This window comes from Anoplopoma fimbria, chromosome 20 (assembly GCF_027596085.1).
Source record: "Anoplopoma fimbria isolate UVic2021 breed Golden Eagle Sablefish chromosome 20, Afim_UVic_2022, whole genome shotgun sequence".
NCBI classification, from domain to species: Eukaryota; Metazoa; Chordata; class Actinopteri; order Perciformes; family Anoplopomatidae; genus Anoplopoma; species Anoplopoma fimbria.
In genome coordinates this window covers 2974828-2990207 of record NC_072468.1, presented here as the reverse complement: position 1 = coordinate 2990207, position 15380 = coordinate 2974828, and the positions used below count along the sequence as shown (strand labels likewise).

Below are 15380 nucleotides of genomic sequence, written 5' to 3'. Positions count from 1 at the left end.
TCTCAATACTCATCACCATTATTTCTCTCCATCTCTGTTTTTATACAGCATTGTTACTTACTTCTTTCTTCCTGTTGCTTCAACTGTGTCTTTTCCCACATTTGTCTCTGTTTATGTCTGGTCCCCTTTGCTTTCTGTCTGCAGCTCAGTCTCTGCCTGTTTTTCTCATCCTGCCTGCCCATCACTTTGTTTCCTTTCTTTCCTCTCGCTGTTCTGACTGCCGTTCTCTCTCCACTTACAGATATGTGTGCACCTTTTCTTTTTCTTTCTCCTGCTATTGTTCTGGCCTGAGTAACAGACCAGCCATTTTGCATTAGGGACAGGGGGACAAACTTTTAAAAATCAGGCCATCATCCACACCCACCCCAGCACCACCGCCACCACCACCACCCTTTGCTGTAAATCCTAGCACCTCTATTTTACCACGTTCATCTCTGCCTGTCATGTCTTGTGCTTCTTCACACTTTTTTGGGCCAGAAAATGTGTCCATCGCCTCTGCTCCTTTAAATTTCTTGTTCTCTCTGTATCCTGCCCCCTAGATTTTGGTAATCAATCAAATTTTATAATGAAGTTGTTATACCACCTCATAAAACATAACAAAATTGTATGTACTTGTTGCTGAAACCTGGGATTTCTGTTGATGCACTATGACAGCTATGACACAGTGTGGTAATTTACACGTTAAGTTTTTAACTTAAAATGCATTTCAAGAGCTAAAAAATTCTGTGTCAGGTCACTAATGTTACCATAAAAAGTAATTTTACCACTACTGTAAAACCCTGGAAGAATATTATGAATGTATGATTTTTGTTAGGCTTCCCACTCACCTTCTTTAGCAGGTGGGATGGTGGGAGGGGGCTCTGTGGTGGGGAGTTCAGTCGGAGCTTGAGTTGGCGCTGGCACTGGACACACAAACAGATACACAAAAACACAGGGGGAAACAAGACAAGATCATCAATCATGATGGCGGTGGAAAGTGGCACTGTCATCAGGTCTACGCTCTGACCACACAAAAGATGCGCATGCACGCACACGCACACACACACACACACACACACACACACACACACACACACACACACACACACACACACACACACACACACACACACACACACACACACACACACTTCAATAAGGTAACCCAATGAGACAGCAGTGGCCTGTTTCTATCAAACTGAAAGTTTCCTAACCCTCTTTCTTCCTCCGGCAGCAGTTATGGACCATTACAGAGAAAATATTTCAAGTGCGATCTGTATTTAGAATCTATTTGTGTACATGAGCAATCCAGCTGCAGTGTTTTATTCTGTTTATCTTTTTTTCCATCAGTGAGATACAGCAATCAGACTTTATCTTTCTACTTTCCTTCTATATATATCTTTTTCCATCCTTCTATAAGTTGGGGACGGTAATAGCACTGTATTCATCAGTCTAGTATTTTTCTGACCAGAGGTTGTTTTTTCAGAGTCAAAACAGCCCAAGGTTACCGTATGTCTCAGTGCCAAGCCATTTACTTTGCAGAAAGCAGTGGGTTCTGTCAAACCAGGGTACAGCAAGTAAATCATCTTGGAAATATCTGTGACTGCCAACAGAAGGGGCACATACTTTATGAAAGAAGGATGAAATTTCTCAACAAATGCTCTTCAGCTTCAACAGTAACGTGTTGGTGACAAAAGTGATAATTAGTAAATTATTTATTTGATTCAATAATCATCTTACCAAGGTATCTGGGGGCAGTATTTGAAGGTTGCAAAGAACATTTACAAGAATTTTTCTTGAGTAATTTTGAGTTACTTTTTTTTACTTAGAATTTATATATTTTTTTCTTACTCAACTACATTTAATGCTATCTCTGATTACTGTGCAGATATATACAGATGCAATAATCTAATAAAATATCATGTATTAAAATAAACTACCTCATAGTTTATAAAGAAGTTAAAGTTAGCTCCACTCCTAACTTCTGTTTACATATTAATGCGTCAGTAATTAGTAATACATTTAAAAACACATTATAGAAAAACTAAATAATAATTCAGCAACCTGAAAGGAACTGTTTTACATAGTTAACTTTTGTTATTTAGCAACATTTTACTCTTAATTTAGCTAAACAACTCTTCACTTATCAATGACCTGTTGCTGAAATCAAATTGTAGATATTCCTGTTGAATTTAATTTTACAGCTATCAAGACAGAATCTGTGAATCAACATCAGTCAGAGAATCTGTGTGTGTGCTTATGCATTTCAATCTATCTATAACCCTGGTTGTGAGATGAGCACTCTTGGTCCCTGAAGCTGTGCTGTTCTCCTCAGCTCCTCAGCTGACCAATGGACTGCAACAGCAGCCTTTAGGTTCTCAGAGAGAGAAAGGCAATGAGAGGAAGACAGAGAGAGACCTAGTACTGAAAGCAGAGGAGAAAGTTACAGGGGTGAGACAGCTGTATGACAGATGGTGTCTAAAGAGGGGAACAGATTGAGAAAGAGACATAAAGAGAGATTGAAAGGAACATGGGGTTAAACAAGTATAGGGAGAAAATTGAGAACGAATAAAGAAAGGAGTGTGTGAGGAAGAGTGGACAAGAAATGTGTGGAATAAAAGAGTTGACTGTGATTTAAACAACTTAAAGATGTTAATGAAAAATAGAAATAAATGGGATAAAACTCAAAACTTTAAGTTATTACACTGAGCAGCTTTTGTCCTGAGTTCAAAGGCAGACATGAGAACATTAAGCATGGACGGTATACACAATGTATATAACATTTGGAACATACTCGTCATGTCAGTGATAGAAACAGGAGGTCCCTCCATATCCTGCATCTGGGTGTGAACGCTGATCTCGTACTGGCTGCTGGGAGTGAGGTCATAGAAGCACTGTCGGGAAGCACCACCTCCCAGGCTTACTTCCTGTCTCTGACCATCTGCAAGCAAAGAACAAAAATAATACATTTAATGAATCAAGTTTAGATCAAGGGTCATAAAATCCAGCTCAAATCCCTCTAAAGTTCCTGTTTCACATTAACTGTATTCACACAGCACATTTCCTATTTTTCAGCCATTTTCTGCATCATATTCAAGTCGGAGAGCTGTTAAGTATCACTTTATTTCAGAGTTGGATACTAAGCTGCTTTATTGGAGCAGACAGGCAGTTAAAATTTAAGGTTAACTGCTAAAGCATATTGGGTCACCTGGAAATTCAAAGTTGATATAAAAAGTTTGTTAACTTTATTAATCATACAATTTCACAACAAAATAAGGGTAAATGACTGCAATACATCAAATTTATCCAATCTCTGGCAGATTCATAACAGATTAATGCACCAAAAAAAAGGTAAACTATAAAGAAAGTTTGTAGTTAAAATCGCTGTAGGAAAAACGTATTATATCCCATAAAAAATGAAAAGATTCACATTTATTGATTCCTTTCCTTTAGTCAATTTCCTTTAGATTTCAGACGGCAAACACTTTTGCAACACTTGAGTTTTTGTTTTGGAATGCCATCTATGGACAGCATCACAGACAAACAAATAAATTAGAATTCATATTGGCAGCCAATTGGGGACAAACTGGAAACTGGGAGTGCACATACACATGCACTAATAGCTGCCATTTGTCAGTTTCATCTGTCTAATTCTATTTCCTAATGTGTCCCTCATCTTGGGGAGCAGCGAATTTGCTCCTCCTCCACACAGGTACCAAGCCATAGATAATACAATTTAGGGAAACAGCTGTCACACAGAGAGCGCACTATTCCATCAGAGAAGGTGTTTAGGCAGCTGGTTGGCTCTGCATGGATTAAACAAAATCTCTAAACGCTAGCTAGAATATCCAACCGCTGCTCAGAAGGGAGGGAGAGATAAATAGAAAAAGGGAGAGGGGAAGGAAGTTGGAAATGAGAAGTATTTATCAATCTTTCTGTCTTTTTTACTGACAGTGAAAGGCAATACAATGTGGACGAACATCACTTAATGTTTTTTTTTTCCTTCAAGTATAAATATATTTATTCATGTTGCTTATCTCTAGATTCACCAGGAAACACACACATTTTTTTACATTTCCAATCATCTACTGAAACCCTGAATAGAAAAATGCATTTTAAAGCTGAGTAGGTTTGTGTCACTATTATTAAAACTTGTTGTAAAGTGATTTTCAAAATGCTTAACTGATGACCCGAGTGACCAAGTCAATTTTGTCCACTTTTTGCTGACCATCTGCAGCCGTCGTACCTGTAAACTTAAAATATTGCCACAGACCACCTATCATTGCGAAAACCTCACTTACTAAACATTAAGGCAAGAGTTACAATTTTAATATCAACGGAAAGCAGCAGACAGATTAACAATAAAAAGAATGAGTGGAAATACAACAAGTAGAACTTTCCCAGAGAACCAAGAATCTACATGATACTTGTTACAGATGGCTGCATACAGTAATTCAAGCAAACATTGTGAAGACTGCTATACAGAAAATAAATATCTCTATGTCTCTGTTGAAACAGTGACAGCATTCTTTATATTTTATATAAACCCCTGCTGTACAACCAACTGCCCTCTGATGACAAATAAAAATAAAACTTGAACATGAAGTTGTTCACTGTAAGTGGACCAGCGCCAAAATACTCTCCTGCCGACAGGCCATATTGTAGAATGTTTTTTATTAAGGTTTTTGTATTTTAGACACGTGATTCAATGGGTGAGGTTTAGATCATTTATTTTGTTTTTCTGATGATTGATTTCTTTGCAATAGATTTTGGTAGATAGAAAGGAGCTCTACTTTCAAGGGCTCCTTTCTTTGTTCCTTACTTATTTTCCTCCTCTGTCTCCATTTTTCACATTTATTAACTGAGTGAGCTGAGCATTTAACAGCTTCTAAAGGTCATACTCTGTGTCTTTATTCATTTTATTTCAGACGCGATGACATGAGCAATTCTCAAAGCAGTTTCCTCCCGTGACGTTTAAGGGGAGAGATCGTGTACATATCATTTTTCCATTCCTTTTTGTAAACAGAGAGATTCATGAATATCCTTTATAAATGCAAACCACTGCCAAGTGGAAATTACATAAATATATAACACTTATTCCTGAGAGGCACATATCAATATGAATCCAGATGATTGTGAAACATATATGTAAACAACACGCATGTAACCATCACACACACCAACCAGAGAGTGTTGAGACATTTTCACAAGGATAGACTGTAAATCAATAAGGAATCATATTCAGAATTTGGAGTTCAATCAAAATTCCCCTCACCGAATATCACAGCTCCTGTAAAACTTCTGATTTACTGACTGAATGGATTCCAGTCACTTTGCTGGCAAAAGTTTTGTTTCTAACAATTTGGAACACTGAAACATGTTGGGATGGCTAAAGGTGTACGCACAGATGTTGGGTAGAACAGCTGTTGCCTGTGTGACTGTGCATATGTTCTAGGATTACTGCTAGTTTCCGAAAGCTATAGTCTGAATTAAACTTTTGTCTTGAGATATTTATATGCTCTAGTTGCACTTAATTTGAATTCAACACAGGAGAGTCAATCAAGTTACTGCTTGGAGTGAGCTGCCTGTCTGGTGTCACATTCTCAAAAAAAAAAAAAGGAATTTAAGAAAGCACTGAATCACCACCACCTTTGAGAACAGACTGGCCCACAGACATACACATGGATAACTCCAAACCCAAACACTGTCGGTAAATGAACTTACTGAGTGTCGACTGTATGGAGACTCTGTACAACGTGGCACGTAGCAGAGGCTGCCATTGGACACAAAGGCTGTTGGGACGTACCTGGTAGGACGCCAAACCAGAGACACCGAGGAACACTGGAGATAGAGAGACAGGTGGATAGAAAAATGAACAACAACAAATTAAGACATGTAAATCAGAATATAAATGTTTAGTTTAACACTGGTCACTTGTGTTTGTGACCGTTTCATATGGATTATAGTAGTATACATGTAATATGTTATAACAGATGTTTAACATAAGTGACAAAAAATGTTTCTGATTAACAGTGGCACCTTTTCACATTTTTCAACCATAAACTTTTTCTCTTTCCTAATGGTCTCTTTTTTGTGTTGTCTAGTGAGAAAGAGCTGCATAAAATAGACAAGTAGAACTTGAACAGTTCACCATATTAAGTGGAAGTGACGTTAATATATCTTTACTGACGAGTTAAACACTCATGTTTGAACAGATCGCCAAGTAACAAAATAAGTCAGGCTTGGTGTTTCACTGCATTGTGGAGAACCACTGACGCATGATGCAGCAAAATGCAAAACACCACAAGCAAATTTAAGAGCTGAAGCTTGTTTAGTAGTAAGAGTTTTGTGTACCAAAGGTTACATCTCTATCTCTCTCTCTCTCTCGTTATCAGAATATGCTGATGGCATAAAATAAACTTGGCTCTGGCGCCAGTAAATGGATATTTTAAACTGGGACCATATGGCAGGTGCCTTGTTTTAAATAGTAGTGAATAATGCATATGGCAACCCATAAGTTCACTCAATGATATGTAGGATACACACAACGCTCAAACACAAACATGCTAAAGGCACAATGTAAAATGTACAGACGCACATGTAAACACATCAACACAGACATATTTAATCATGTGTACTATGTACCATGTCATGTGTGTATACATGTGTACATACAATAAGTAATGTGAAACTGTGTCAGGATGGCAGTGCAATCAAACAACATAAACTTGGTATCTTTGCACAGGAAAATAACCAACATGAAGCTCTGCATTTGGCTCGATTGTTATGATGACACTGGCCAAACATTTTCTGCCCCCATAATTTCTGTCGTGTTTCTCGTCATGTATTACTTTTACATTCTTTTCTAATATTGTGCTAATTCTACAAAGTTTCTTGAGCCAAAAATTGATCAAGCACCCTTCAGTGGTCCCAGTGTAAACATATTTTTACTGTACAATACAAACCACATACAACTTTATTTGGGGGAAACAGTTTCATTTCATTCAATGGCCCTCGAGGTACCAATAATTACCTTTTTATGCTACATGCTAGTATGTGTTATTTATTGGTGTAAACATGCCAGGTGGCTCCCATGGTAAGGATGCAATGAATGCAGTGTACCCAGGGAAATATGTTACTTTGCCTCCCTTATTAGGATGAGAAATGACTCAACGCATCCCCCTTAATAAATCAGCGTTCCTCCAGTTGAAGTACAAATATGGACAGTGAATTTAAATAAGCCCTGTGTAATATGGGAAAATCTTATAAACCTGATATATATATATATCAGTGAACTGTGAATTGCTTGTGTCTGATAGAGAATATGTGATAGGACTAGAAATGTGTGGAGGTAGAGGATCTGAAAATACTAAAATGTTGATAAAGTTATTTTACATACATATTATTTTGCACCGAATGTATAGAAATTAGGCTTATGAACAGCCAAAAGATTCTCACTAAATTTGTTGATGCGGACATAAAGGCACAAACTTCAAGTGTCACACTGCCATTTAAATGTGGAAGGCTGATAAATTTACATGTCAATGCCTCATATTTCATCTTTATCTTCCCATGAAAGCATCTTTCATCGTGAGAACTGTATAGACACAGGAAGGTGTGAGCGAGTTGTCACTCATACCACAGCTGGATCATTAAAGAATAGAAAACGGAGCATAAATTATTATCTTTTTTCAAGTGAAGGGATGAATCCCTCTACAGTTAGTTGTTACATTTTATTTCTCAACATTTTTATAATGAAGTTAAGGCAAATAGCTTTTCATAAAAAAAATCTAAATCTCTTTTTGCTGTGTGCATTAACTAAAAATTCATGAGCTATTAAAATTAGAGTATGTTTGCTTTCATCCAGTTTGTTGAGCCGCCATTTGACAAATTCCCTTCCGGCAAATCAGACAGTGAGCCCAAAAGACAGTAGTAGATTTTAAAGTAAGGGATGATACAGCAGTTTTCGGAAAACCACACACAGAAGAACAAAAGTCAACATACATATTTGGTAATGGATAGTGACACAGCACTTTTCTGAGAGCTTGTCAGAATAGGTTTAAAGAACAAATACGTATATACATGCCTGCACTTATATCTCTTCACTACAGACACGTTTCTCTCTTACTCTCTACTTATTGTCAATCTCGCTCTCTCTCTCTCACCTCCTCCCTCTCTGACAGTCTATTTGTTTTAGATGTGAGAGACTTTAAAGCCTGCATTAGATCTTACTGCACCTCCTGATACCAAATCTTTATGCAAAAAGGATTGTTCTGTCTGGCTGACTGGGAATTATTAAAATCCCTCTGTCTTCTATCCGTCTGTTTGCTAAAGTCTCAATGGAAATTAGAGTGTATGGTATCAGCAGGCAGTTTACATGCATGTTGTTCCTTTCCCATTTTCCTCAAACTACTTTGCTTTTCTGCTACTGCTGCCGCTGTTGCTGTTTGCCTCTTTCTTCTAATAGTCACACTGTCCTTTGAGACAATTTTAGACTGAAAACTTAAGGTGATGGTGGCTTCCCCATAAGAGCTCATTTGGAATGACTGATGTTGACTTTTGACATGACTTTCCAAAAGTAAATCAGGTTATCATCAGTGACAGTTCAATTTAAAATTACATTTAGAATATCACTTTCATAAATCTCAGTTTTATATTAACCTCAGCAAACTTGTCTAAGCAAACAGTGAGATAGCCTCATCTATTTACAGTCATGCCAATACAATGTCAACAATGTTAACACCTCCTCTAAACAATGAGAATGCTTACATGTCTTGGCATTCACCAGCAGTGGTTCACTCTGTCCTGTAGGGTAGGAGGACGTCACTTGAACACTGTACTCCGTCCCACTTAGTAGATTCAGAAGCAGCTTGGAGTTCACATCTTCAGTCACTGTTGTCTCCAAAACTGGTCCTAGAACTTCAAAAGACACACAAATATTTACATGGGCACAGACAAAAACATAGAAAGGGAGGAGTTATACTTTTTAAGAAAACAATCCGAAATCACGAATCAAATCCAGTTTACCGTGAATTTTAAAAACTAAAAAATTGATTTGAAACTTTGTAAAAACATTTCGATCCCATTTAGAATTGAAACTTGTTAGCTGAGATAGCATTACATTTACCGAACACATCGGTTAATCCCCATCCATAAAACATTTATTTTGTAGCTAAAGTTAAAAGTGTTTATGTGAATCTTCACGTCTGCAGCTGCAAAATCAGTTCTTCCTGCATCCAGTTGCGTCAATTGAAGTGACAGTGATGTAGTTTCAGGCAAGGAGGAACTACGGGCTATTTCATTTGTTATTTCTCTAGGTGGCGATAAAGCATGGTGGGGTTCAAAAGCAGAACTTCCTTGTTCTCTTCACTTGTTTTGCAAACTAGTTACGTTACCATCAGCAAATCGTGCATAGGATGTTATAAACAAAGAATGCAGGCCAAGACTGCAGCTGCAGGAGGTATTTGCGAATGGATGCTATCATTTGCGCCAACCTCAAGATAGCCTGTGTGTGCGTTACTATGCTTTAAAGTTTTACTCCTCACTTGGACAGAGGTAGTGGAGACCTTCAGGATCCCGAAGATAAGTAGGAAAGCTCAACCAAGACAAGCAGGGCTGAGAGAACTGATGACCAGTGGGTGAGTATTTTTTATCACCTAATGCTATTGTGAGCTATTTTGTTGATTTGCCTCCTACTAAAGTGAATTTAAGTTGGGTGTTCATTGTTTATTGTGCTGTGCGTAGTGTAATGGAAAATTATATTAGTGTATGTTGGAAGTATATAGTGTAAAGGCGGCTGTGGCGTAGTGGAGAGCAAGGTAGTTCTCCAATCAGAGGGTCGGTGGTTCGATACCCGGCTTCGGCAGTCGATGTGTCCTTGGGCAAGACACTTAACCCCAAGTTGCTCCTGAAGGCTTGCCATCGGTGTGGACTGGATGATGAATGTTAGTTAGAGTCTGATGGTGGCACCTTGATGGTAGCCTGTCATCAGTGTGTGAATGGGTGAATGATATGTAATATACTACTGATTGTAAGTCGCTTTGGATAAAAGCGTCTGCTAAATGACTGTAATGTAATGTAAAGGTTTTGAATGAAATGTACTATGATGTGAAGATTTTACTCTAAAGGTTTTGAATGAAATGTACTATGATGTGTACTCTAAAGGTCGAGAACCTCGTCTCTCTGTATGTTAAGTTACACTGTGTGGAGATGTTAACCCCCCCTGCTCCTTATGTCCCTTCATCTCTTTGTCATTCATGCCCCCACCTTTTGGCCCTCTCACACCTTGGTCCTTCCTCCCCACCTGAGACTCATACCCACCTTTTGGTCATTTTCCTCTCCTTTGTTTCTTCTTTGATATTCATGCACCCCTTTTGTTCTTCATACCCCCTCCATCACACATTCATTGTCAGTAGATGCTAACTCAGAACTGAGCCTGGCCACCCCGGCTCCCATATATGCAGGGGTGAGCAGCCTGACTCGGGAGTTCAGTACTTTGCAGGCTCCCGGTGACTCTGTAAACTTCTGGCTCTTTCATGCAAAGAAATAAAATACCGCAAGGACATTTCATTTGTCATTTGATCATTATTTCAACACTCATTGGGACTCATCTCGGGACATAGATAGTACTAGTACAAATTGGGTATTAGTATAAGTAAATTGTATGGGAAAACTTCCACCACAGTAGTGACGATGTAGAAAATAATAAAGAGTTGTTGCCCTCTTGATTCACACTGGTTCAGACTCGGAGCCCTCATGTTATTATTTCATCACTTGCGTAAGTATAGGTACATCCACTGTTGGCACTGCTCCACAAGCAGGAGAGCTCAGCTTTCTCTATCAAAATAGCACGCACTGAGGAATGTATTGCTTCAATTGACTCCATTTACCATCAACACTGATTGGACATCCACATAATAAGGCCATATCTTCCCTCATCATACTTATGATATGAGACTAAATAGCACTGCAATGCTAGAACGATGTCATTTCTCTATTTTCCTGTTTTCTATGTGGATCACTAGCTGGTGAGGAAGGTGTCTTTTGCCTGGAACAAGCAGGTACAGCCTCAATGTTTTAGCATGATTCATTGTATGTAGCCAACCAACAGTTGGCGATAGCATTTTCTGCCAACTCATGGAGCCCACTTTATTACTGGCTAAAATAGCTAGCTAGCTACAACTGATAAAATCAGCAAGTTGTAATGTCAGCTGCAAAAATGAAAGGTCACCATGCTGCTTCTCTCTACCTCTGCCTGAAATCAGGAACCAATTGTTTAAAAAATACTAAGAATGATGAGTGGTCAATCTGTTTCCATCACTGGTGTAAACGACATCACAATCTTTTCATAAATATGCTCACCGCTGCACAGATATACACACACACACACACACACACACACACACACACACACACACACACACACACACACACACACACACACACACACACACACACACACACACACACACACTCCTGTAGGCCAATAAAAAAACAAAGACATAATAATAACAAACTTGATCAATTCAGAGTTTCAAAACAACAACTACAAAATACCTAACACAATAATAATTAAAGGGCTGCATTAAAAAAAAAAAAATCAAGTATATTGTAGCTGTATATCTGTAAGTGTGTGTGTAGGAAATTGCACACACATACACACACTTTGTCAAACATTCTCACACAGAGAACAGCAGCCTGGTGAAATTAATTTCATAAAATCAGATTAATGCAGTCTGTCTATTTGAATTTGGAACCTCAAAGATGCAGTAATTGTGTTTAGATGACAAAAAACAGACGTGGAAACTATAAAGACTGGGGCCTCATCTTGGAAGGATAAAACAATTAGCAATAGAGAAGCAGCAGAACAGTGAAAATGTGCTTTTGAGGATGCTTCAAGGCAATAAATAAATGAAGAAGGGTAATGTTTTATTTCAGATATTGATCGCTGAGGTTTTCTTTGAACCCTCAGGCATCTGATTAAAAAGAAAACGTTAGAAGTAACCATCAGGAAAGCTTTGGGAGCAGTTTGTTTCAGCTACTTTGTGCCTGTCACAGGTTTCTTGCTGGTGGGTCATAACAAAACCTGATTAGTATGTTTGGATGAGCCTATGTCCCAGGGCAAAGCACACAATACATAAAAAAAATGCGCCTGTGTTTGACAACTAACAGCTGTGCTTTAATGTTTGTGTGTGTGCGCGCATGTGAATAGGTTACTATAGTACATGAAGGTGTATCTGAATGAGATGGAAACACTGGGACTTCAATAAACCATTGAAAAATCATTACAAGACAAAAACACTGGAGAAAAGTCTCTGTAATCCCTACATTTTACAGGTCATCCCTAAAGGCTTATTTTGGGATTATTGTTTGATAATACAAATAATGTTACGATTAGCATAAATTCCTCCCTCTGTGAGTGTGTGTGTGTGCGTGTACCATAGATGGGCTGGTATACAATCTTGTAACCCACTGCCGGCGACTGAGGTGGATCCCAGGTGACCCTGAAGCGATTGTACCACTCCTCTGACACACGTAGGTTTCCAGGAGATAGGAGGGGTACTGCAGAACCACAAACAACATCAGAAGATAAGAATCGAACTTGAGTAAAAGGTGGCCTATGGAGTTTTGTTGTTAACAGAAAAGTTACTTTGAGTGTTAATGCATTGTGTCTAACAAACGTTTCATGTGCTTTCCCTTCCTCCTTCAATCATTTGCAAAGCCGATTTTTTTAAAAGTATTTATAATCCTGCTATGTTAACATCCACATTTTTTTTAACAATAAATTAAAATAAATCAGTCCGAGGAGGCATTTGATGCCAGTTTTTCCATCTTTTGGTACTTGACAGATTTATAATCCTGCACTACCGACACTTTTTGGTCAGTATGGTTTAATTATATCCTTTTCAACAATCAGTGAAATTTAAATCATGGTAACATTATTTGTCTAAAAAGTGAAAGGACTGGTTACATTTGAGTTATAACTAGTTAACTTAATGGAGTTAAATTCCTACAGACTCTGATTTAGGAGAGAAGACAGTTTTCCTCCCTCAGAAAATAGAAAATCATGTCTCACTTTACATCAAGTATGGCTTGGCTCTGACTTACGACTGTGCTGCTTTCCAAGCTGAGAAGAGATTTTTATTTGCAATGTGGCAAGCAAAGTATCCTCATTTAATAGTTTTTTTCCTGACATTTCAATTCTCTGTACAACACGGACACAATCACTACTGCTCATAAGAGATAATCAACAGAATGGTTGAGAAAATCAATTAGTGCTATGCTAAATAATGTAATGTTCTCATTAATGAAAGGGGGTGCTGTAATTATGAACGGCCTTCATTAAGACAATTAAGAACGAATTAGTATTCGTCAACGCTTTAATTCATATTCTCCTTCAGGAGCGTAAATTATCATTAAATGAATGCAATGCAAATGAACTGCTCGCTGAAATAAAATTAATTTTCATTAGCTTTCTGTTTTGTAAGGTGTGTTCTCCTAAAATGTAAGCTGCATCTTTGTAAAATGAAAATTGAGAAACCGAGAGTTGACCCTCTTGGTTCATAATTCATAGGAGTGTGTGTGTGTGTGTGTGTGTGCGTGTGTGTGTGTGTGTGTGTTTGTAGTTTGTAAGGCTTACATGTGGCACCCAGCACAGAGACACTGATGCCATCTTGTCCATCGCCGTACACCGGTGTGACTGTCACTTTGTACTGGCTGTCTGATAGCAACGGCTGAAGCACTGCTCTCATCTGAACACCAGGAACCAACACCTACACACACACACAAACACACACAAACACACACACGTACATTAAGGGCAAATTTGAAGGTGTTGTACAGTTGCCTGTAAAGCATTGATGAGTTCTGCTCACTTGGGACTAAACTGCACACAGCCTAACACACAAGGGGCATACAAATTAAAAACGCACATGTGCGCGCTCGTGCACACACACACACACACACACACACAACCCAGGATATATGCACCATATAGCAGTTGCTCTTCTCTGCTGGCTTAAAGCGACATTTGAAGGCAAAGATTATGCTGGGGTTAATTAGGGTAAACAGAAAGTGTTTGTTAAATGCTACGTATACCTTCAGGGATTGTTCAAGTATTCTGCTCACTTCAGTTTAGTCAACAAAGTCAGTTAAGACCAAATGTGAGGCAGAAAAAGAGCTGAGAAAAAAACCATTAGCTACTGCTGTCTTTCCATTTTTATTTGTAAGTTTGTTCTTTTATTGCATATTTGTTTAAGTTCTAAAAGGCTTCTTATGTATAATTAAGGTATCTCTTTGTCAAAAAATGTCAAACAAAGAGTCCTGAAAAAGTAATAATTGTTACACTGACACTATGACAAAAATCCAGATGGCTGCTTTTAAACACCTTTTAACATATGAAGTTTGCTAAATTGTCATGGAACTACAGATTTCTAAATGTCCTTTATTCTGAGCACCTTTGTCCATGTTGAGTTAAGAGTTGAGGTTTACAGTTCATTTATTCAACATCTGCCTTTTTGTGACAACTGAGCAAACTATCAGCTCAGGAAGACTGTGAGATCTGTCCAAAATAAAAGTCAACTTTCTCTTGCTTTTAATTAAACAAACTTTTTATTTTGTAAACCCAAAAAATATTTGATATGCACATCAGAAAAAGATTCTAACCTCCATCTGTCCGTTGTCCTAAACAAGATTTTAACAATAGCAGGGAAATTAACTATTCTACAGCACTGATCACCAGCCAATTGTTGGCCTGCATGTGTGTCAAACAGAGAGAAAGAGACAGAGGCAGAGGCACAGAGAGAAAGAGAGCAAGATGTGTGTTAAGGGAAGGCCAGTTAAATCTCTCACAGCCATTGAGAGGGAAGGTGATGTCCATTCTGACTGTGGTGCTGAAACGCCTGCCAGTGTCAAAGCAGGAAGGCCCACACACCCAATAATAATCACACAAACACACAATAAGCTTATGAAACTCAAAAAGTTGTCTATGCTGTCTCATTTGCCCTCTATCTGTCTCTTACAAGCATCCAGATCAAAACACATCCAAACTTTCAAAAACAGGAGCAAGCTGAAACGACCCTTTATTTATCAGCCAGCGGACAGGTTTAAGCCCTTCTCCCACTTTGTTAGCTATTGTTTCTTTTCCACCTCCCTTTGTTTCTTTTGCTCTTTTCTCTGCTGCCCTCCATCTCTGCTTCCAGTGAGGTAAATGGCTGCTGAAAAGATAATGGAATGTCTTCTGGCTTGGCCTGGCCTCTCCATCTTCTACAGCTCTGACACCACATTGGGAAATTAAAACAGGGGGCAGGGGAAGAGAGCGCGAGAGGAGGAAAGTAAGGGGAGGTGGCGAGAGAGAAGACAGGAGGGAGGGAAAACAGAAAAACAGAGAGACAGAGGAACTG

General features: G+C 38.5%; 1 protein-coding gene across 1 annotated transcript in view; it reads right to left on the bottom strand.

Moving 5' to 3' along the window:
• col14a1a (collagen, type XIV, alpha 1a) overlaps nt 1-15380 on the bottom strand; it is a 115546-nt gene that overhangs the window by 53642 nt on the left and 46524 nt on the right. The window contains exons 20-25 of the mRNA XM_054621031.1: nt 13619-13751; nt 12418-12540; nt 8749-8898; nt 5704-5820; nt 2774-2920; nt 828-902 (exon numbers count right to left, since the gene is read on the bottom strand). Coding sequence (XP_054477006.1) covers nt 828-902; nt 2774-2920; nt 5704-5820; nt 8749-8898; nt 12418-12540; nt 13619-13751 — 745 coding nt within the window. The remainder of the gene's footprint in view (nt 1-827; nt 903-2773; nt 2921-5703; nt 5821-8748; nt 8899-12417; nt 12541-13618; nt 13752-15380) is intronic.